The 24636-nt window shown below is 54.0% G+C and overlaps 1 protein-coding gene across 8 annotated transcripts in view; it reads right to left on the reverse strand.

Moving 5' to 3' along the window:
• ARSG (arylsulfatase G) overlaps nucleotides 1-24636 on the reverse strand; it is a 103954-nt gene that overhangs the window by 21919 nt on the left and 57399 nt on the right. For all 8 annotated transcript variants that reach the window (XM_061393027.1, XM_061393028.1, XM_061393026.1 and 5 more), the window contains 6 exons: nucleotides 14281-14468; nucleotides 11345-11392; nucleotides 10247-10358; nucleotides 8695-8832; nucleotides 3381-3577; nucleotides 2284-2364 (listed from right to left, as the gene is read on the reverse strand). In XM_061393027.1, coding sequence (XP_061249011.1) covers nucleotides 2284-2364; nucleotides 3381-3577; nucleotides 8695-8832; nucleotides 10247-10358; nucleotides 11345-11392; nucleotides 14281-14468 — 764 coding nt within the window. The remainder of the gene's footprint in view (nucleotides 1-2283; nucleotides 2365-3380; nucleotides 3578-8694; nucleotides 8833-10246; nucleotides 10359-11344; nucleotides 11393-14280; nucleotides 14469-24636) is intronic.

The raw sequence follows: 24636 nt of genomic DNA on the forward strand, positions 1-24636 counted from the left end.
GGCAGGCGCAGAGAAGAGGAACTGCCACTCCCGGCTGGCACTGTATTTCCCTAGGTGATGGCTACAGATTAAAGAATCTGCCTGCAGCGTAGGAGGCCTGGGTTCAAACCCCGGGTCAGGAAGACCTGCTGGAGAAGGAAACAGCAACCCACTCCAGTATTCTTGCCTGGAGAATCCCATGGACAGAGGAGCCTGGCGGGCTGCAGTCCATGGGGTCGCAGAGTCGGACACGATGGAGCGACTAACCCACACACCATGGCTGCAGCTATCGGACCCATTTCCACCAGTCTGGGTGTGGCATCTCTTCCTGGTCCAGCTGTCCAGGAACCGGGACTCAATTACAGCACTCTTGAGCAGGCAGGGCCAACGTGACTCATGCATGAAGTCACCTGGTCACTGAACAGGTCTGGAGGAGGCAGCACCCAGTCCTCCTGACTCCCATCACACATGTCCAGACAGGAGGCATGGTCAGGGTTCAGCAGCCACTCACCTGTAAAGTTCTCAAGGGATCTGAGCCAGGGACGCCAGATTAAAGCCCTTCCTTCTCACCACTGGCCATGGGACACAGGGGTGTTCCAGCTTCTAGGTAGCTATAAACTTCCTGCCAGACTAATGTGAAAGGGGGTTTGTGTCCTCTGACCTGGAGACAGCTGGGGGCCACAGGTCAGGCCAGCCAGCCAATAGGATGACAGGGTGAACCCAGCCCCAGAGGATAATCTTGCCAAGCCCACCTCTGAACCCCTTGGACACAGGTGCTTTCTAAAATTTTATAGTTTTTAATTTTATAAAGTATATTCATTATAAATAATATATTAATATTAATAAATATTATATTTGGTATTATAAAATAATACCAATTCATTGGCCAAATGAAGGTAGGGAAAACTACACTTAAACCCTTCCTTGGCCTTCCCAGGTGGCTCGGTGGTAAAGAATCTGCCTGCCAATGCAGGAGACATGGGTTCGATCCCTGGTCCGGGAAGATCCCACAGGCCTTGGAGCAACGGAGCCCGTGCGCCCCAACTACCCAGCCTGTGCTCTGGAGCCCTCGTGACTTGGAGCCCAGGCTCTGCAACAAGAGAAGCCAGTTGTGAGACGGTCACGCACTGCAGCTAGAGAAAGCCTGCTCAGCAGCGGAGACCCAGCACAGACAAAAATAAGCAAACACATAAAACGATTTTTTAGAAACCCCTCCTCCACCACCCAGAGGTGACCACTGGCTCACTTTTGTTGCCCTGTCAAGGCTTTTCTGAGACCACGTATACTTAGTATGATACAATAAGATCATACTTGACATGTGGTTCTGTGACCTGCATTATTCACTAGAAACTGTTTTGTGTAACTGTTTCCAGGTGAGTCATAGGCACCATTGTCAGAGGTTCTGCATGTTTCCTTAGAGGCATGCACCACAATTTCTTGGAGCGCTCCTGTCTTGCTGGACACTTGGGTTACGTGTTTGTTTGTTGTTTTTAATCTACAGCAAAGAGCGTTCTTTTACACACATTGTTGCGCACTTGGCTAACTATTTCTTGAAAACAAATTCTTTAAGGAGGAATTAAAGCACCAGCAGTCATGCACGTTGTTTAAGCCTTTCATCCGTACTGTCGAACTATCCCCCGCAGGACTGCCTTTCAGAGGGTGAGGTCCTTTCAGAGGGTGAGGTCCCTCTGGGGAGACCATCCCGGAGCAGATGGGTGCTGAGCTGAGAGTGAAGGATGATAAATAAAGAGAAGCAATGAGTATCAGGATCCCCAACTTGGTAGCAGGCCTGGCTCTGTCCTCCCCGATTGTGTGACTCCAGGCAAGTTTCTTAGCCTCTCTGAGCCTCTTTCTTCAGCTGTAAATGGAGTTATTACTACCTGCCTCTCATGAAGGTTTAGAGACGATACATACGGAAGCCTGGCATAATTGTGCACTAACCATTTCTTGGTGAAGTAATGGTTGGATGGATGAAGGGATTACTAGAAACAAGGAAAGAAAAGAAAGCAAAAAAAAAAAGAAAGAAAGCAAGGATAAAGAGCAAGGTCGCCAGGACGAAGGCAAAGGCAGGCGTGTTTGCTGGACGGTCCTCAGCCTGGCCTCTGGGGGCAGGGCTGACACCCTGGAGGAAAGGAAGGGATGACCGAACGCACACCAACTGTCTCCACCCCAACTGTTTCTTTTCTGGGAGCTGGTGGCTGTGAGTAATCTATTCCTGTGTCACAAAGATGCCCCAAGGCTGGGAGAGAAATCGGTCCTCCCAGAGGCTGTGTCTCCCGTCCCCACCCCCAGCGGAGACCATACCTCGACGAGCCTGCCACGATCCGGTGAAGGGCCCCACACTCCCGGCCAGCTCACACTTCTGAGCCCACGGGCCATTGTCCCCTAGAAACCAAGAAAGGCAACACCGAGTCAATGGGCTGCAGGACACTGCCCACTGTGGCCCCACACCCCTGTCCTGGCACCGACTGGAGAAAAGGACTTGTGAAAACAAGTGTGACCGCCACCCTTGGGGGGCCACCCTTTGGGGGGAGGGTGTCTGCCTTCCACGGCCCGCAGAGATGTGGGCTGTCCCAGCCCGAGCTCGCCCCACGCTGGAGCTCTGGCCTCTGGCTATGGACTCAGCAGCCCCCTAACCAGCGTCTTCAACTCAGCAACTGTTTGCTGTTTCTGTTTTGGCCACACAGCCTGTGGGGTCTTAGTTCCCTGACCAGGGATCGAACCTGTGCCCCTACATTGGGAGTGTGCAGTCCTGACCACTGGGCCACCAGGGAAGTCCCCAGAAACTCCCTCCTGAGCACCTGTGATGACCCAGTGCCTCCCACACGTCACCTCCTGACCCTCCAACCTGCGGTGGAAGAGGCTTGACTGGTAGCTCGACCCTGCCACGGAGGACAGAGGGGCTCAGAGGGGCTAAGGGAACTTTCCCAACACAGAGGTTCAAACAACCCTCGCGCCAGACAGGGACCCCTGACCCACTGTTCCTGAGTGGGTCCTTGAAACAGCCCACCGTGCAGCTCTGATCAGCCAGGAGATGTGAGCTGTGCCCGGTGGTAACTTCTGGGCTGGGGAGGGCGGTGAAGCGGGGTTCCAAGGACTGCCCGGGGGGACACAGGCTCATGACGTCAAAGTCACTCGTTAACAATTAGGAGCAGTACCCAGGTGACGCTGACCAGCACCCAAGGGGCCACAGGGGAGCCGAGCTCTCCGTGCAAGCCTGTCCGTGGGTGTGGCCTCGGGGACCCACACACACAGGCCCGTGAACACCAGCGGGGCCCCACGCTCAGGGCAAGCCCTCTGCCGCGGCGCAGAGGGTCACTCGCTGAGACGCTGCTCCTCTGGGGGTGTGCACAGGGTTACCCATTAGACCCGAGGGAGGCTGGCTGTGGTTTTCTATTCACCTGTAAACCAGAGGAACGTGTTGTTTTTCCCCACGAGGTCAACTGTGTCCTTGATCCGGCCCACGAGGTGGTCCATCTCCCGCAGGCCCGCGCTGTACGGCCTTCGACCCCTGGGTCCTGCTGATGGCGGCGTCCCGGCCAGGGGAACATGCATGTGGGCCAGGCCCACGTACAGCAGGAAGGGTCTCCCGCTGGTGCTGAAACGAGAGAGCCGGACCATGAGCCCCCAGAAGGGCCCCGGGGCCCAGCGGAGACCCTGGAACCCCCGCGGCCCAGGAAGCGCACATCTGTCTACAGCCTACAAAGACAACGTGCAAGTGACCGGGTTAGCGGGTTAAAGTCTGCGAGTCACTGTCAGCATCCTAACCGCCCTTTAACACTTATTGCAAAACTGACTCACCCTCGTGAGAACGCCCAAGTTCCCTTTTTCAGGTCAAGTGTCAGGGGCTTAGGGCGACTGAGAGACAGACCTGAGGTTCGTAGGCGACCGCATCCGGGTTCAGACTCAGACCCGGCCGGGAGCTCAGACCCGGCTGGGAGCTCAGACCCGGCCCGGAGCTGCTCATGAGAACGCCCAACACACACATGCTTTCAGGCTTTATCTGCTCTGTCAGGGCATCCGGGCCACCGTGTCCATTCCTAGCCTCGGGGCTTTCTCGGGGGTGAACGGATGAGTCAAGGTGACCACAGGGAATTCCAAGGACACAGCCAGGAACATCCAGACCACGGTCCTGCTGGAGGCCTGGTGTCTGGCCGCCCCTCTGCTGATCCTGCAGGATTCTCGGGGTCTCTGCTTCCTGCCCACCCTCACGTGCATTCCTGGGGGGGGCAGGGTCAAGGGCAGCAGCAGGGACCCTCGGGGAGCCCCTCCCACAGCCCATGCCTGTGGAGGGATGGGCTTTCAGAGGATACGGCGAGGGGCGGGGAGGCCTCAGGCAGCTTGTCAGAGGGACAGAGGCCTGGGTGTTCTGTCACTGGTTGGACCATAAAGGAGGCTGAGCACCGAAGAATTGATGCTTTTGAACTGTGGTGTTGGAGAAGACTCCTGAGAGTCCCTTGGACTGCAAGGAGATCCAACCAGTCCGTTCTGAAGGAGATCAGTCCTGGGTATTCGTTGGAAGGACTGATGCTAAAGCTGAAACTCCAATATTTTGGCCATCTGATGCAAAGAACTGACTCACTGGAAAAGACCCTGACGCTGGGAAAGATTGAAGGTGGGAAGAGAAGGGGATGACAGAGGATGAGACAGTTGGATGGCATCACCGACGCGATGGACATGAGTTTCAGTAAACTCTGAGAGTTGGTGATGGACAGGGAGGCCTGGCGTGCCGCGGTTCATGGCATCGCGAAGACTCGGACACGACTGAACAACTGAACTGAACTGAACCTGGCACTTAACTTTCAAACGGGCCTGAGCTTTCCCGGCTCACCTCGGGTCATACCCCCCACCACGTCACGTTCTCTGAGTCCCATCAGGCGCAGCTCTGCCTCAAACCTGGAGACCCCCGCATCCCGACTCCTGGGGCCCCCAGTTGGGACTGGGTGGACTCAGCTCTCTCAAGAACAGACATGCTGGATGTGGACCTCCTCTCCCCACTTTAATCAACGGTTTCTTTCTCACGCTATGTATAAAACAGATGACTTCCCAGGTGGCCCTAGAGGTAAAGAACCCACCTGTCAATGCAGGAGACATAAGAGAAATGGGTTCGATCCCTGGGTTGGGAAGATCCCCTGGAGAAAGAAATAGCAACCTACTCCAGTATTCTTGCCTGGATAATTCCATGGACAGAGGAGCCTGGCAAGCTATAGTTCATGGGGTCGCAAAGAGTCGGACACAATTGAGTGATTAACAAGAGATAAATACTTTAAAAAAAAAAAAAAAGACAACTAACAAGAACCTGCTGTATAGCCCAGGGAACTCTACTTGACATTCTGCGGTGACCTACACGGGAAGGAAATCCCAAAAGGAGAGGATATATGTGTAGGTATAGCCGATTCACTTTGCTGTACAGAAGAAACGGATACAATATTGTAAAGCAATTATGCTCTGAAAAAAATAAATTAAAAAAAAATCAGCAACTTCCTTGCTACATTTCTATAGTTTCGCTGTCCAATGCCATAGCCACACCATGTGTGGCTATTTCGACTCATGAAAATGAAATAAAAGAACGCAGTGTCTCACATGCAAGGGATGAGCCTTGCAGACATTACGCTGTGTGAAATGAGCCACCGCCCAAGGACAAGCATGGCCAGGTTCCACTCACAGGAGGCACCCGGAGCGGTCAGCTTCAGACAGACAGGAAGCAGGATGGTGGCTGTCGGGGGCTGCGGGGAAGGGAAGACGGGGGGCTGGTGTGTAATGGGGACAGGGTTTCAGTTTGGGAAGACGAAAAGTTTCTAGAGGTGTACGGATGACCCTGGGCCGTTCACTTAACCTCGGTCGTCAGCTCAGTGGGGAGTGCCAAGCCTCCCCGGCACAGCTGTGACTATTCACTGCCCAGAGTAAGCACTGAATAAACGGGAGCCTTTAAGATCCCCCAGAGAAGGAAATGGCAGCCCACTCCAGTACTCTTGCCTGGAGAATCCCATGGACAGAGGAGCCTGGCGGGCTACAGTCCGTGGGGTCCCAAAGAGTTAGACGTGACATAGCTTCTGAACAACAAAGAATATCACTTCCATGTGGAATCTAAAGTATGACCCACAGGAGCTTATCTAAGAAACAGAGACGGGTCCACAGAGAACAGACATCAGACGTGCTGTGGCCAAGGCTGGTGGGGCTGGGGTGGAGGAGGGGGCCTGGGCTTTGGGGATTAGCAGATACAAATCATCATAACAAGAAGGTGCTACCGATTAGCTCTGACTGTAAGTTCCATATGATGATAGGGACCTGTAGTCCACATCATGTGATAAACTAGAATGGAAAAGAGTATAAAAAGGGATGTATAACGGGGTCACTTTGCTACACAGTAAAAATTAACACAACACTGTACATTAACGATGCTTTCATTTAAAAACAACAAGAAGAAAGAATCAGCCTTCAGCATTCCTGCTAGGTCAGGAATCTAAATTCAAGTAAAGACCCAAGGAAAAACGTTCAAAGTCCTGGGGTGAGGCCCTTGCTGAGCGCGGGCAGCAAGCCACAGTCCAGTGACCGCCCCCCCCCCAGTGGTTTTGACAAACAAGTCCAGGTGGGTTGGGGTCACAGAGGAGAAAGGAACGCAGATGGGGCCTCGTGTGTGCTGACTCTTCAGAAGCCACAGGCGACCTGGCAGGTCGAGTCCTACAGAGACCAGGTGCCTGAGGATTATCCTCCAAGTTAAAAGCCAACAGGATTCATGTGACTTCTCACTCAATAGTGAATTCATAAACTCACAAATGCTTCGCCTCTTTCCTGCCACAAAGAGTTTGTTTGCTGATGTGCTTGTGTTTCAACTGGTCAGTTAACTGGTTTGAACAGCACCGCGCCCTCTTCAGGGCATCCGTCAGCCCTCAGCCAGCGCCACTTCCCCGAACCCCCCCAGGAGCACCGAGGCCCCCCTGCAAGTGCAGCGGGGGACGAGCCCCACCAGCCATGGACTGGCCGCCCGCCCCAGGGCACCGTGAAACCAACCCAGCGCCCGGGTGGGAGAAGGGGCTTTTCCCTCTTCATACCAACTGTCTGAAAAATACAAAAACAAGCAGACCCGGGAAACAATGTTTCTCAGAAAGGCCTGAAAAACTCGGAAGACGCATCTCTAAAGCCTAAGGTGCTGCTCTCAAAATCTGGGTCCCAAGCAGCTGGTGTGATCAAGCGAAACAGACCCATTGAATACCGGCCCCCAAAGATATCCAGGGTCTAAGTCCTAGAACCTCTGTTACTTTGTACAACCAAGGGCACTTTGTAGATGCAATGAAGCTAAGGGCCTTGAGATCAGAGGCTTTTCTTGGACTGTCTTAGTAGACCCTAAGTGTGAAAGTGTTAGTCACTTCAGTCATGTCTGACTGTTTGCAACTCTATGGACTGTGGCCCGCCAGGCTCCTCTGTCCATGGGGATTCTCCAGGCAAGAGTACTGGAGTGGGCAGCCTTTCTCTTCTCCAGGGGATCTTGTCGAAGCGGAGATCAAACCCAGGTCTCTTCATTGCAGGCAGATTTTTTACTGTCTAAGCCACCAGAGAAGCCCAGTAGACCCTAAACATAATCACAAATGTCCTCCTAAGATGGAGGCAGCGGGGGGGTCCTTGACCACAGAAGAGGAGAGGGGAAGAAGACCATAGAAACAGAGACCAGAAGGAAGGGGCCAGGAATTCCCTGCTGGCCACACTTCCACTGCCCAGGGTCTGGGTTCCATCCCTAGTGGGGGAACTAAGATCCTCCAAGCCCCCTGGTGTGGCCAAAAAAAACAGACAGAACGATGCAACCAGAGCCAAGAAATGTCAACAGCTGCCAGAAGCTGGGAGACACGAGAAATGATTCTCGGGACTTCCTAGGTGGTCCAGGGGCTAACACTCCACCCTCCCAATGCAGGGGGCCCAGGTTCAATCCCTGGTCAGGGAGCTAGATCCCACGTTCTGCAGCTAAGCCCGGCACAGCCGAAAAAAATAAATGAATATTTTTTAATAAAAGAAAAAGAAACGATTTTCCCTGGAGACTTAAGAAGGAAACAGTCCTGCCGACACCTGGACTTGAGCCCCCATAAGACGCATTTCAGACGTCTGGTCTCCAGATCTATAGGAGAATAAACTGCTGTTGTTTCAGCCAATAAGTGGGGGGCAAGTTTGTGACAGCAGCGAACGTGCCCTGCCAACTAATGAGCCCAACAAACGCTCTGAATGCATAGAAGGCAGTAAATGGGCCCTGGCCTTGAGGGGTGACGCGCCACAGCGAGGACACGTGACACTGACGAGGGCGTGATCTGAGCGGGACCCTGGGAAGGGACCCGCACCTACGGCCCTGGTAACCCAGGCCTGGTCAGGTAACCCAGGAGACCCCAGGACAGGCTGTTTTCCAGCTTTATTTGTTGTTGTTCAGTCGCTCAGTTGTGTCCAACTCTTTGTGACCCCATGGACTGCAGCACGCCAGGCTTCCCCTGTCCTTCACCAACTCTTGGAGATTGCTCAAACTCATGTCCACTGAGTCAGTGATGCCATCCAACCGTCTCATCCTCTGTTGCCCTCTTCTCCTCCTGCCCTCAGTCTTTCTGACTGTCAGGGTCTTTTCCAAGGAGCATCTCTTCCAGGAGACACACGTGCATCTCTGTTGGGCAATGGGACTCTGCCACGGCTCTGAGCCCCCCTGGGCACAGGAGACACGGGGGTGGATGCAGGGCTCCTCACCTCGCCTGCTGGATGAACTGGGTAGCCTTCTCGGCGTACTTCTGTGCAAGGGCGCTCAAGTTCACGGGCTGCTCCACGATGTTGAGGTTTTCGTACAGAGGAAGGGCCAGGTCAGAGTAGCAGTCCCGCTCAAGGTTCCTGTGTGGAAACCACAGATGGTGGAACACTCATTCCCACGACCCGGGTAGTCATGGAGTTGGACAAAACGCCCTGATGCGGCGATGCCCATAAACACAAAACACCGAGCAGCCTGGCCCAGATGGTTTTTCCAGCCTCCCACTTCCTCAGAGTGTAAAACCGATATAATACCTCTGTCCACTCCCTTCAAGCAGAAGTGTGCACTTCTTGGGCAAGCCTGGTCGCTGTATGAGGCTCCCAACGACTTTTTGAGCTAGGATGTTATTATTCCTGTTTTGCTGGGAGAGAAACTGAGGTCTAAACAACCTGAGACACTCAAGCAGAGTCCCAAAGCCAATCAGCAGCCTCGGCTTTCCCATGGGCCCCGCCCTCCCAACTCAGAGAGGCCCAGGTGGACTCTCCAGCTCCCCGTCATGGCTCCACCGTGACCTGGGCCACCACGTTAGCGCCATTCCCTGGACAATCAGGAGAAACACGTGCCTCGGTCCATGGTCACACAGACCACAGATCAGCGCGCAGGGAGCTTAGAATGTAACAGTGTCTCAATAAATGGCCATTATTACACTAACTACTGCATTATTAATAAGCCACCTGAGACTCACTTGCCCCAAGCGGCTCAGACACCTGCAAACCTCGCAAATAACCGCAGAGCACGCTCTGAACAAGCAGAGCACCCGGCTTTATCACCTGGTTACGGTATATCGCCTTTTTCTGATAGGAAACGTATTGCATGCTCATTACAGAGTATTGGAAAAATATGAGAGAGGAAAAAAAAATGAAAACTTCTTAATGGCACAACCGGAGTGAATGAACCGTGGTTGCCATTCTGGCGTATTTCCTTTGGGGCTATTAGAGGTGTAAATACAGACGTAGTTCAGATCCGTGTTGATGATTTGTTTCCTGCTTTTTTCACTTACTATTCTATTGTGAGCACTTCCCCATTTCACTGAATACGTTCTGAAAGCATCCTGTTGAGTGCCTGCGTGGCATTCCAACGCTGGGACACCGGCTTGTTGCTGGCGGGGGTGGGGCGCGCCAGGAGCCCTGCGGAATTTTCCTCCGTCTCCCTCCTCATGTCCCCTGGTGGGACAGGTGCGTGGTCCAGGACAGGAGGAGGGAGGCCATCCTGTGAGACCTGGTAGCACCCCCTCCCCTCACTGAGCTCAACAGTCAGAGGAAACTGGAAAAACCCAACTAAAAAAGTGCTGACCCCTCGTCTCCACAGAAAGCGCTCTTGCCCGCCACGCACATAATGCATTTAAAATTTGCACTAAAGGTACGCGACCTTTCTTTGCTGCGGTTACCGGTCCTCCTTGGCCTCTCTCATCTCCTCCAGGTGGACCACACCCCCGGGTCCGGATGGACCACTTCCCCTTGCTCTGATGCCCAGAGCCAACACCTTGGCCAGAATTACCTGGATGGTCTATCGCCCCGGGGACACGCCGGGCAAGGGGGGTGGTTGTAGCCAGGCGTGTCAGTGCAGCCCATGTCGTGGCTGTACGGGACCCCAAAGTAGTAGTCAAAGCCTGGAACAGAAGCACCGATTAGACCGGGGGCCTGCATTCTTACACCCAGGACAGAAATTTAATTTTCCGTGATTTAATTCTGCAGTGTTATGAGTGTGTAATTAAAAGAGGATTTGATGAATATCCCTTGGTAAGTATGCAAGGAAAACACGTTGCTGGCTCCCGGCCGCAAGACTAGATTTGCAAAACATCTTGTGATTAGAGTTAACCCGAAAGGGAAGGAAGCGGGGAGAATTCCTGGACGCCTACCATGCCCAGTGCTGTCCTGGACACAGCAGGAAATATCTGGGGCAAATCTACTACCTCACAACACTTTGAGGGATAAAAGAAGACATTCTGCCCTCAAGAAACTTCCCATCTGAAGGGGAGATAAGAAATAGAGATTTAGCTTGAAGAGCTGGCTTCCCAGGAAGCCAGCAAGAGAGATCAGAGGAGGAAGGCACCCCAGGATGCTGGGGGTGGGGGGGCTGGGGTTGAGACGGGAAGCTCAAAATGCTTCTCAAAATAGCTGGCGTCTCAGCTGGATGCCGAGGGCTGGCAGGATTGGACCTGGGACGGGGGAGGACGTGAGGGTCAAAGTGAGACCTGAAAACCCTGTGTTGACTTTTTTCTGAGACCCCTCCACTCATCCCACCCCTTCCCTACCCAACCCCCCCAGTCCCTGCTTCAGCAAAGCCCTCAGACAATTTGACCTCGTACCACACGGGACCTCGCGGGGGCCAGTATTCCCCGACACGGGAGAACTGGGTCAAGGAAAATGCTGATGGCCTTGCGATGAGAGGGCCCCGAGGGGAGACAAGAGGGGGGCCAGGACAGGGGCCAGGCGAGAGGCATGTGAGAGGAGAGGCAGCCCCGGGTACCCCAGACCCCCCCAAGCAACCCTGTGAGCGAGGGTGTCCTGACTCAGGAGAGAGGCCGCCCAGGATGACTCTCTTCACACAGACACCTCTGTTTCCCAGGTAACCAGTCCCCCGGGGAATCCTTACCACGGAAGTTGGGGTGGTGAGAGCCATGGTGCCCAAGATGCCACTTCCCTGCAGGAAGACAAGAGAGAGAGGCTCTCAGAGGAGTCCCTGAGGGCCCACCCCACCGGGGCGCTGAGCACACGCTCAGGTGTCCATGCCCTGCCCTGAGGACATGCAGAGAGGCTGTACACGCTGTGCCAATGCCCAGCCTGGCTCTCGGGGGTGGAGAAGGGGTCCCCAGGGAGACAGAGAGTGAGCCAGGATGACTCAGGACTCACAGGAGATGCCCAGGGAAGGGGAAGACAGGTTACCAGGAGCCCAGAGGAGTGAGAAGGCTGAGCTTCTGCCCGCAGTGAGGGTGGAGAGCCCACGGCACCCCCCCATCACAGGCCGCTCTGCCCCCTGGCGCTGGGGACCTTGCCAGGAACCGGGGAGCAGGCGCACCACCCACGTGGCCCCAGAGCTGCTGCTCGCACCTGGTGTCATCGTCTCCCCCTCTGGCCAGCAGCAGCCGCCTGCAGGGGCTGAGCGAGGGGCCAGGGACTGCCCCCCGCGGCCCTGTGGCCGGCAGATTGCGAAACTCAGCCGCACTGCACGGCGGCTCCCCGCCCTGTGAGCGGGCTCACGGGGGACGCGTGGCAAGCCCGGGACGCGCTGCCCTGCCCGCCCTGCTCTGAGGAACCCAGGCGGTGAGGGGGCGAAGCGAAGGTGTGGTGCGGTGGCCGAAACGGCAGAGTGTGAAGCAGCATGAAGGGCGGAAATGAACAGGCAACCGCAGGAGTCTGGCCAGTACTTGCTCTCACGTGGCCTCCATGACACGCTTCCGACCCATCTTCTTTAGACGAATGCATGCAGCCCAAATAAAGACCTGCTCCATCTGCACAAAGTGTATGGGCGGGGGGGAGTGGGGGGGCGGGGGGGAAGGAGTGGGGGGGCGGGGGCTGGAGGAGGCCCTTCTTGCAACTGGTCTATACGTTTGGGGAAAAATATGCAATAAGAAATTAAGGGAAGTGAATTAAACATTAGATGGACTACTTAGATTCAGTATGATGTGGAAATATAAAAATATAGTACAATTTTAAAATTCTTTCTAAAATGATAATAAATATGTAAAATTACACCACCAGGAAATGTGAAATAATAGGAAAGGCAGAAAAGTAGGACCGAGTGGTAGGTATACACCTAGGGAAAAACCCATTAACACAGATCAAGGTTAGAAGCAAACGGGCTTCCCTGGTGGCCCAGTGGCTAAGACTCCAAGCTCCCAGTGCAGGGGGCTCCAGGTCGATCCCTGGTCAGGGAACTAAGACCTCATAGGCCACAGTTAAGAGTCTGCATGCCACAACTAAAGATCTTGCATGCTGCAACTAAGACCCAATACAGCCAAATACATTAAAAAAAAAAGAAAGTAAAAAGATTATAAGCAAGGAGAGAGTGGTGTCAGTGGACTCCATATTCCTTCAGCAGGCTTTTAATTTCCCCTGTAAGTGTGCTTCTGGTAAAGTCACAGTCTCAACAAAGAGATATGCTTTGGTATTTTGTCCCAGAAAAAAATAAAAGAAGGTATGGTGAGGGGTGAATAGTTGATCTGTGATCAGTTGCCTTCTTGGGGTTGAAAGGCTTGAAGAGGGAGGGGCAAGTGAGATCCAATCCAGCTTGAGAAGAACCCACCCACCCCCAACCCCCTCTTAGGGTCAGAGAGCCCAGGGACCAGAGCCCCTCCCCCGGCTGGGAGTCCCGCGGATGCAAGGACCGGCTCGCGAGGATGCTCAGCCCACACTGAGAGCCTCATCGGGAACTGTGCCTCCAGGCTTGGAGACAAGGGGCTGAAAGGAGAGCAGGTTGGGACCTTAACGGTCCCGCCTCCTGCGGACGGGGGCTCATCCTCACAGACAATGAAGACCCCCCACTCTAGTCTGATGGTCTGAAGCATATGTCAGGCTCCTTGACCCAGAGCGGGGGTCGAGCAGACACACAGAAACGCCTGCTTCCTGCAGGCCCCAACGACATCCCCACGGGACCCTCGTTGCCACATCACTGTGCGGAGGCGGGGAGGGCGGTGGGAATCCTGAGGGACCCGCTCTTGGAGAGTTAGGAGAAAAAGCACAGGCGTTAACAAAGGACATTTATTTTTCTGACTTCACTCTGTAAGACAGGCTCGAGGTTCCTATTTACAGAGAAGAAATGGAGACACCGAGGTGGAGAGCAGACTGGTGGACAGAGGAGGAGAAGGAGGCGAGGAACCACTGAGAAGCCAGAATGGACACATACCCGACTGCGTGTAACAGAGAGCCAGTGGGAAGCCACTGTGCAGCTCAGGAGCTCCCCTGGGTGCTGTGATGACCTCGAGGGGCGGGATGAGGGGGCGGGGAGGCTCAAGAGGGAAGGGGTATATGTGTAATTGTGACTGACTCGAGCCCATGTACAGTAGAGACCGCCACAGCATTGTAAAGCAATTGTCCTCCAATTAAAAAAAGCGCAGGTGGGCTGAGGATGCCCCTGGGATGCTGGGTCGTCCTGGCCGCTGCTGAGAGGGGCGGGAGGCGCCAGCTCTGTACCTGGTTTAGTTCACTGTTGGCTCAGCCGCTAACTCGTGTCCAACTCTTTGCAACCCCGTGGCCTATGGCCCACCAGGCTCCTCTGTGCATGCGATTCTCCAGGCAAAAACACTGGAACGGGTTCCCCTCTCCTCCTCCCGACCAGGGATCAACCTGCATCTCCTGGGTCTCCTGCACTGACGGGGGGGGTTTTACCACTGGCACCACACGGGAAGCCCCAGTCTACCGTTAGGTCTTTTCAGCTATTGATACTGAGAGCTGAACGCATTTCTAGCTTCCACGGCAAGAAACGAACACATGAGCAGACTCAAGCAGAAGAGAAGGCTCTGCAGACGTGCAGGAAGCAGCCCCCACAGTGAGCGCAGGGCACGGGGGTCCAGGAGGCGGAGGCCATATTACCAATCATCCCCGTGATGTAGCCAGCCCCCCGCAGCACTTCGGCCAAGGTGGTCTCGTTGAGTGGAAGGCCCCCCACGGACATGACTGCGAAGTTGTGAGTGACCCCGTTGCGGAGGCCCAGCCGGCCAGTGAGCAGGGCCGCCCGGGAGGGCGAGCAGGTGGAGGCCGCCGCGTGGAAATCCACAAACCTGGGGGAGAGGAGAGTGATGGGGGTGTCCAGACACAGAGAGCCACAGCAGTCACCTCCCACTCAGTTCCCAGGGCCCCGGTGCTGGGGAGGAGCGCCCAGATATCAGATGTGGGGCAGGTAAGAAAACGACAAACCTACAGAGCGTATTAAAAAGCAGAGACATCACTTTGCCAACAAAGGTCCATTTAGTCAAAGCTATGGTTTTTCCAGTGGTCATGTATGGATGTGAGAGTTGGACTATAAAGAAAGCTGAGCTCTGAAGAACTGATGCTTTCGAACTGTGGTGTTGGAGAAGACTCTTCAGAGTCCCTTGGACTGCAAGGAGATCCAACCAGTCCATCCTAAAGGAGATCAGTCCTGGGTATTCATTGGAAGGACTGATGCTGAAGCTGAAACTCCAATACTTTGGCCACCTGATGTAAAAAGCTGGCCCCTTGGAAAAGACCCTCATGCTGGGAAAGAGAGATGGTTGGATGGCATCACCAACTCAATGGACATGAATTTGAGCAAGCTCCAGGAGACAGCAGAGGACAAAGGAGCCTGGTGTGCTGCAGTCCATGGGGTCACAGAGAGTGGGACACGACTTAACAGTTGAACAACAACAAAGAAAATGAAGCCCACTGGTATTTTCCTGGTGGCCCAGTGGTTAAGCTTCCTTACTTCCATTGCAAGCAACATGGGTTCCATCCCTGGTTTGGGAACTAAGACTCTACAAGCCTTGCAACGTGACCTCCCCGAAAAAGGAAATGAAGCCCACAGAGATAACGCGATTAATCCAAGGTCACATAGCTAATTCAAATAGATTTAATCCAACATATTGAATGGACTACATATCCCCTTTATCTGTAGATTGTATATTTTGAATTCACCTACTCAAAGTACCTGTAACCGTAAAATCAACACTCATGGCTCTCACACGCCAAGCAAGTGTCCTCCTCGTCACAGGCAATTCAGTGCCATGGTTTTTGCAACTGTTTTCTTTATGTTGATGATTTTACTGCTTAAAACAATCCCAAGCGCGATACTCAAGGTCTGGCCAGCGTGTCTAAGCTTGAGAAGGCTGTGATGGGCCTTATGGAGAAAATACATGTGTCAGACAAGCTTCATTCAGCAATAAGTATGGTGCTGTTGACCTTCAGTTCAATGTCGATGAATCAAATATACATATATATATATATATTAAATAAGTCACCCAATCATATCTGACTCTTTGGAATCTCATGGACTATAGCCTCTATGAAGAAAGAGTCAGGCTCCTCTGTCCATGGAATTCTCCAGGCAAGAATACTGGAGTGGGTTGCCCTGCCCTTTATCAGGGGATCTTCCTGACCCAGGGATCAAACCCGGGTCTCCTGCACTGCAGGCAGATTCTTCACCATCTGAGTAACCATGGAAGCTGAGCCACCAAGGAAGCCCCCTGGTGGCTCAGATAGTAAAGAATCTGCCTGCAGTACCTGAGACCTGGGTTCGATCCCTGGGTTGGGAAGAACCCCTGAAGGAAGGCATGGTAACCCACTCCAGTATTCTTGCCTGGAGAATCCCATGGACAGAGAAGCCTGGTGGGCTACAGTCCATGGGGTCAAAAAGAGTCAGATACGACTGAGTGACTTTGACGCATATATTAAATGAGATGAAACACACGTAAAACCAAGTTCTGTACTGATCAGGTGATGAAAATGTTGTCTGCCATTTGAGAAATTAAGTACCCCGAGACTGCCTGGATGGACGGGCCGTCATAGCTGCTGCAGTCCACGACCCCAGCTGAGGTCATCGGTGTCTAAACACCACTCGTTTGAGCGAGGCCGCCTGGACCTCCCAGCCCAGCCGTCTGCCCGCTGAATCTCCCCAGGGTGGCCTCAGTCAACACAAGGCGAAAAAGAACTGCCCACTCAAGAGATGCTTGAGCGTCTGACCCCCGGCATCACGAGCCACGATCAGCTGGCTGTTGTGAGCCGCCGACTTGGGGACGGCCTGTGACTCAGCAGGTCAGCACCCGGGCAGAGATGGCGGGACAGCAGCCCTCCCCCTTGGGCCCCCAGCCTGGCACACGGTGGGCAGCGCCTGGTGCGTGCAGAGTGGCGATGTCCCCGCCCTCTCTGCTTTCGTGAACACGGTGAGTCTTGCTAGACAGACCAGGCCTCAGCCCCGGAAGGTGGGGGGATTCCCGGACACCACGTTTCATGGGGCACACAGCAAAGAAGGGACAGCAGCCCCGGGGGCACAGACGTGCCCGTGAGGCCCCAGCCACGCCGTCTGGAAGCACTGGCCTGGGCCTGCGGCCACGCTCTTCAAGCAGGCGAGCGATGCCTCCACCTGACGGAATGAGGGCAGGGGCTCCCACACCATGGGGTCTGTGTGCCGGGTATGGCGGCCCTGTGCCCCCGGGGGGCCTGGGGCCCCGGCTCTGCCTTCACACCCAGCCAGCACCTCCCTCCTGACCTTCCGTCCCTTGTGGTTGGAAGTTGCTTCCCTGCCCTCCCTTGATCGCTGGGGTCCCAGCGGTTCCCAGGCACCAGCTTCTCTCAGAGCATCGCCACCTGCCCGCGGGTCGTGGCTGGGCCGCCACCTGCTCGGGACGCCCGCGGCCGCCGGGAGGCGGGGAGGCGAGGAGGCGAGGAGGGGCATCCTCTGGATCTTCAGGGGGCGAGGCCCTGCCAGCTCCTTCACCCCAGCGTCCAGCCTCCTGAACCGCGAGACAAGGCATTTCCGGTGTTTTAGGCCACTCGGTTTGCGGGGCTTGGTTACCGCGGCTCCCGGCAACACACACGGCACACTACAGATCCTCGAAGTTCACCCAACAGGACGGGGTCCCGGGGCACCTCTCAGCCCCGCCTCTGCCTCCCCTCCACCGCAGGCAGCTCGCCGGCCGACACCTCCCTTGGCCGGAGCTCAGCCTGCACACCCGGACTCGCTTCCCACCCTCCTGGCTTCCGACCTAACCTTCAGAGCCTACCATGTCACAAAAGCCGGTGAGAGTCGCTCAGTCGTGTGCCACTCTCTGGGACCTCAAGGACACCCGGCTCCACCATCCATGGAATTCTCCAGGCAAGAACACTGGAGTGGGTTGCCACTCCCTTCTCCAGGGGATCTTCCTGACCCAGGGATCGAACCTGCATCTCCTGAGCTGGTGGGCAGGTTCTTCACACTGAGCCACCAGGGAAGCCCTTGCCACAGAGGCTCTTATTCCCCAGAAGGATGATCTTGACTTTGACTTCTGGGCTTGGGAAGCTGCCTCACGCCTAAATGCAGACCCTGGTCTGACGGCACCTAGGCACTTGCTAACGGGGGTTCCCTGGGGTCGTGGACACCTGCTCCCTGCCCCCACACCCACCCACCCAGACCTGGGCCCAGCAGAGCAGCACAGACCCCTCCCTAACGGTCGGACCCACGACCCATGACCCAAGCATGGCAATTCAGAACCCAAACCTGGAATCTTCTTCTCTTTTCCCTTTTTTTCCAAATTCTTTTTCTTAATATATTTTGTTCAGATATAGTATTCTCTTTATATATATTTTATTTACTTTGGGCACTGCTGGGTCTTTATTGCAGGACCAGCTTTTTCTCTAGCTGTGGTGGGAGGGCTTCTCATGGAGTGGCTTCTCTTGTGGAGCACAGACTCCCGACACCAGCTTCTCTCAGAGCATCGCCACCTGCCCACGGGTCTAGGGGGGCATGAGCTTCAGTAATTTTGCTCCCGGGCTGGAGAGCTCATGCTCAGTGGTTGGGGCACATGGGGTGAGTTGCTCCGCAGCATGTGGGATCTTCCTGGACCAGGGATCAAACCCGTGTCTCCTGAATTGGCAGGTGGATTCTTTACCACTGAGCCACCGGCGAAGCCCCCCAAACCTGGAATTTTCTGACTCAGAGAGAGAGGAATAGTTCTTTCTTCCCCCTGAGTCTCAAGCTACAGTGATCTAATCCCAGAAGGGCAAGGGGCTGACCACCCACTGTAACCCGGAGCCTGAAACATTGGCTTAAATGGCCCAGAAGGCCAAACCAAAGACGGGGCCTCTCCAGAGTCGGGTTCATGAGCCGCAGCGGCGCCCCTTCTGTGCTGGGGCTTCGGGAGTCCCGCTGTCACACGGCGATGACCCGGGAGAGGGCCCTGCAGAACAGCGTGTAACAGCAGAAGGTCGGTCACTGCCCCTAGGCTGCACGTGGTTCCGACTCGGAGGTGGGTGATTCCAGCAAGTGCTCCTCAAAACTGTGACATGTAAGCTGAGACTAGAGTGTAAATATCCAGCCTGTTCTCTACGTCTGAGTCTGTTGCTGTTTTTTCAGATAGGGCCGTTTGTGCCATATTTTAGGTTCCACGTGTGTGTGTGTGTGTGTGTGTGCGTGCGCGCGCTAAGTCGTGTCCGGCTCTTCAACCAGCGTTCGTCTCTCAGTCGCATTCGACTCTGTGCAACCCCATGGACCATAACCCACCAGGCTCCTCTGTCCATGGAATTTTCCAGGCAAGAATAGTGGAGTGGGTAGCCAGTTATTCCCTTCTCCAGGGGGTCTTCCCCACCCAGGAATCAAGCCCAGATCTCCTGCATTGCAGGAAGATTCTTTATCGTCTGAGCCACCAGGGAAGCCCAATTTTAAAAAATAAATAATCCACTGACTTGATGTATGTTTGTCTTATGATACGAGAAAGAGCCTCCATTGGGACTTCCCTGGTGGCCCAGTGGTTAAGACTCCAAGCTTCCAATGCAGGAGGCTCGCGTTCAGTCCCTGGTCAGGGAAGTAAGATCACACATGGCAAAGAAACCACAAAACACATAGCTACCATTTATCAAGTGGCTACTACCCTAATCATATTACATGCATCATTTCAAATCACCAGAATTCCATTTTACAGATAAGGAGGGTAAAGCAGAGAGCCTAAGTAACTTTCCCAAGACTATGCAGCTGGCATGAACACAGATGTGTCTTGCTCTGTCTAATCCCTGTTTCATATCAAAGACTGTGGACCCAGAACTCCCTGGTGGTCCTGATTGGATAAAATGAGGAACAAAGGCTTCTAAGACTCTGCACTCAGAGTGCAGGGGGTTCGATCCCCGGTCAGGGAACCAAGATCCCACAACACAACCAAGACCCAGCATAGTCAAATAAACACATAAATAAAAATAAACATTAAAAAGAAAAATAATAAACAGGGTTGGATGTGGGAGGGAGGCTCCAGAGGGAGGGCATATGCATAAACGATGGCTGATTCACGTTGACATTTGGCAGAAACCAACACAACATTGTAAAGCAATTATCCTCCAATTAAAAATGAATAAATTTTTTAAATTAAAAAAAAAAAAAAAGACTGGAGATCCCTACACCTGGGAAAGGACAGAGCTAGAATTTGCACCCAGGCCTGTCCACACCCCAAATTCCACATTCTTCCCACGTCCCTTTCCACCCAGAAGGAGCCCAGCAGCTGGGCTGGTCCACAGAAGGGACGGCCCTAAAATCACTCAGACACCAGGCACTGGTCTGGGACTCACGCCCGCTGCTACTCACCCTGCCAGCCCAACTCACAGTCACACCCCCTACGTGAGCGACCCCCGGATGCCCATTTCCCAGCCAATGTCCAAGGGCAGACAGAGGAACCAGTGTCAGCAGGATCGGTGTGTCTTCTCTCTGAACACGGGAAACCACAGTCCAGAGTTCCCTTGAGGGGTGTGGAGCTAAGGAGCACAGAGAGCTCATGTGGGCCACAGCAAGGGTCCTTGGTCACTAAACCTAGGCTACCCAGGCAGCTTAGTGGTAGAGAACCCGCCTGCCAATGCAGGAGACATGGGTTCAATCCCTGGGTCGGGAAGATCCCCTGGAGAAGGAAATGGCAACCCACTCCAGTATTCTTGCCTGGAGAATCCCCATGGACAGCCCTGGTGGGCTACAGTCCATGGAGCCACAGAGTACGACACAACTTAGCAACTAAACAGGAAACAGTTGGGAAACTTAGGGGACTCTTCCCCATTGTGAGCTGGCCTTTGCCAGGGCGTCTGGAATGCCCCAGGGCGGCAGTGACCACCATACTTCTTGCCAGGTGCTCGCACCAAATGTTTGTGTCCTCCAAAAACAGGCATGTGGAAGCCCTTCCCCCAGAATCATTGTATCTGGAGGCGGGGCCTTGTAGAGGTAATTCCCTTTAGGTGAGGTCATGAGGGGGCTTCCCTTGTGGCTCAGCTGGTAAAGAATCTGCCTGCGGTGAGGGAGACCCAGGTTCGATCCTGGGTTGGGAAGATCCCCTGGAGAAGGAAAAGGCAACCACTCCAGTATTCTTGCCTGGAGAATCCCATGGACAGGGAGACTGGTGGGCTACAGTCCACAGGGTTGCAAAGAGTTGGACGTGACTGAGCGACCAAGTGCACAAGATAAGGAAGAGTTGTTCCTCTGCTCTGAGTGAAGACACAGTCAGGAGGCGGCCGTCTGCCAGCCCGGAAGAGGGGCCTCCCCAGAGCCTGACCCGGCCGGCACCTGGGCCTTGGACTTCCCGGCTTCTGGAACCGTGGGAAATAAATGTCTGTTGTTTAAGCCGCCCATTCGGTTGCATTTGCTACAGCAGCCCCGACTGACTGATACACCCAGGCAGTGCCCAAAACACTTGTCCTGGGTGGATGCCACTCTGCCTGCCTGGTTTTACCTACCACCTGTGCTGAGAGTGGTCTCTCCTTGAATACGCTCATACCATCCTCTTGGAAACACTGCAGCACATTCCTCTGGAAGGATGTCGCTCTGTGGGACTTCCCTGGTGATCCAGGGGCCAAGGCTCTGAGCTTCCATGCAGGGTGCCGGGTTCCATCTCTGATCAGGAGACTAGACCCCACATTTCTTCATTCCCCACTCAGTCCTGTCTGACTCTCTGTGACCCCATGGACTGTAGCCCGCCAGGCTCTTCTGTCCATGGGATTCTCCAGGAAAGAACACTGGAGTGGGTTGCCATTTCCTCCTCCAGGGGATCTTCCTGACCCAGGGATCGAACCTGTGTCCCTGCATTGGCAGGTGGATTCTTTACCACAAGCGCCACCAGGGACGCTCCCACAAGGGTTCACTAGATCCCACGTGCCAGAACGAGAACATCTTGGCCGCATGCTGCAACTAAGACCCAGAGCAGCCAAATAAATAAGTAAGTGAATATTTATTTTTAAAAAAGGAACTCTGAGTTCCTCCCTGGATTGTAGGTTCTGTTAGGACGGGGCTTCGAGGGGTCACTCCAGCCCCAAGCAGACTGCCTTGGAGTGATGGTGCTGCCCCAGCAAAATGAACAAAACTTGAACAGAGAGACCCAGGTCATTTGATCGGAAAAAGCACCTTATCCATTTTCCACATAATCGCTTAAGCGGGTGCTTTTAGGGTTCAATTCCTTTCCCGCTGAGAGTTAAAGTTCATAGCTTAACTCTCAGCAACCTCATCTCCTTTATTTCCAAGTCTTTGGAAAGCCCTGGCCGCACCTCCCCCTGCACAAAAAAATACCTGCCGACACCCCACGCAGCCCGACGCACTGACCTCCAGGTCGCCTTCCCCCTCCCAGCCTCTGTCTCCGTTTGGCAGGGACTCATTAATAAGCAATAAAATGGTCTTGCTCTTTGGAAAGCTTCCTTTGTTTTTTTCCCAAATCTTTCTGGGCAGGCTTGGGCCAGTTCACCAACAGGGGTCCTAATTAAAGCCTGAATCGACATTGTAAAGTGAAGCCAGAAATACAGAGCCAGACGTTACAGCAGCCCATGAACAGGAAAATCAACGCAAATTAAGACACGGCCAGACAGAAACCAAAGCAACTCACCATTGCATCAATTACTCGTATTAGAATCGGGGAACGTGAGCACAGGAAACGCAGCCTTGAAATCCCCGGAGAGATATAACATCTCTAAGTGAACCGTGTCCAGCCTTCATTTATAAGGAATTTTAAATAGAGGACGAGCCCTGCTCTTTAAACTCTCTAAATGGCTGTGTGACTGGAATAAAAGCTCTCTGGGCTCCATTCATAATTTAAAGGTGTGGAGGTGGAAACGAGCTTTAACGACCATCTGCGTGCAGACTGGCCTCTGCGTGCAGAGGGACAGAGGTGGGCGGGGGACCTGGGAGAAGGCAGGAGCAGGACGTCCACGGACTCGGTCAGCTCAGCTGCCACGTTGCTGCTGTTTAGTGAGAAGGATGCTAAGTGGGACCACTGAGCAACCATAGGCAGGCCCTTTGAACTATAAGCAGAGACTTCCTTGGCGATCCGGAGATTGGGGCTTTGTGCTTCTATTTCAGGGGCACGGGTTCGATCCCTGGTTGGAGAACTAAGATCCCACAAGGCATGCAGTCCAAAAAAAAAACTAAAAGGAAATGTGGCAGCAAATAGCCCACTTGGTGTGTTCTGCTGACTCATCCACTCATCTACCCCTCCATCCATTCACCCCTCCATGCATCCATTATCCACCCCTCCATCCATCCACCCCTCCATCCATCCATCCATCCACCCCTCCATGCATCCATTATCCCCCCCTCCATCCATCCACCCCTCCACCCCTCCATGCATCCATTATCCACCCCTCCATCCATCCACCCCTCCATCCATCCATCCATCCACCCCTCCATGCATCCATTATCCCCCCCTCCATCCATCCACCCCTCCACCCCTCCATCCATCCACCCCTCCATGCATCCATTATCCACCCCTCCATCCATCCACCCCTCCACCCCTCCATCCATCCACCCCTCCATGCATCCATTATCCCCCCTCCATCCATCCACCCCTCCATCCATCCATCCATCCACCCCTCCATGCATCCATTATTCCCCCCTCCATCCATCCACCCCTCCACCCCTCCATGCATCCATTATCCCCCCCTCCATCCATCCACCCCTCCACCCCTCCATGCATCCATTATCCACCCCTCCATCCATCCACCCCTCCATCCATCCATCCATCCACCCCTCCATGCATCCATTATCCACCCCTCCATCCATCCACCCCTCCATCCATCCATCCATCCACCCCTCCATGCATCCATTATCCACCCCTCCATCCATCCACCCCTCCATCCATCCATCCATCCACCCCTCCATGCATCCATTATCCACCCCTCCATCCATCCACCCCTCCACCCCTCCATCCATCCACCCCTCCATGCATCCATTATCCACCCCTCCATCCATCCACCCCTCCACCCCTCCATCCATCCACCCCTCCATGCATCCATTATCCACCCCTCCATCCATCCACCCCTCCATCCATCCATCCATCCACCCCTCCATCCATCCACCCCTCCACCCCTCCATCCATCCACTCATCCATCCATTAACTCACCCATCCATCCATCACTCCTACTCTTATTCTTTTCCAAAAACATGTCCCTGGCAGCTGAGCTTGGTATGATCCTTGGCAAGTCTCCCATTTCCCTTCCACACTCACCCACCAGGTACTTGACAACAAGATGGGCCCACAACTTATGGCCTGAACGTGACCCATCTTGGCAGCTGTTCCATGTACGTTTGAGAAAGATGTATGTTTTGCAGTTGTTCAGTTCAGTCGCTCAGTCGTGTCTGACTCTTTGCGACCCCATTGACTGCAGCACGCCAGGCTTCCCTGTCCAGCATCAACTCCCGGAGTTTACCCAAACCCATGTCCATTGAGTCAGTGATGCCATCCAGCCATCTCATCCTCTGTTGTCCCCTTCTCCTCCTGCCCCCAATCACTCCCAGCATCAGGGTCTTTTCCAATGAGTCAGTTCTTCCCATCAGGTGGCCAAAGTATTGGAGTTTCAGTTTCAACATCAGTCCTTCCAATGAACATCCAGGACTGATCTTTTTTAGATGGACTGGTTGGATCTCCTTGCAGTCCAAGGGACTCTCAAGAGTCTTCTCCAACACCACAGTTCAAAAACATCAATTCTTCGGTGCTCAGCCTTCTTCATAGTCCAACTCTCACATCCATACATGACCACAGGAAAAACCATAGCCTTGACTAGATGGATCTTTGTTGGCAAAGTAGTGTCTCTGCTTTTGAATATGCTATCTAGGTTGATCATAATTTTCCTTCCAAGGAGTAAGCATCTTTTAATTTCATGGCTGCAGTCACCATCTGCAGTGATTTTGGAGCCCAGAAAAATAAAGTCTGACACTGTTTCCACTGTTTCCCCATCTATTTCCCATGAAGTGGTGGGACCGGATGCCATGATCTTCGTTTTCTGAATGTTGAG

This window comes from Bos javanicus, chromosome 19 (genome assembly GCF_032452875.1).
Source record: "Bos javanicus breed banteng chromosome 19, ARS-OSU_banteng_1.0, whole genome shotgun sequence".
Taxonomy (NCBI): Eukaryota; Metazoa; Chordata; class Mammalia; order Artiodactyla; family Bovidae; genus Bos; species Bos javanicus.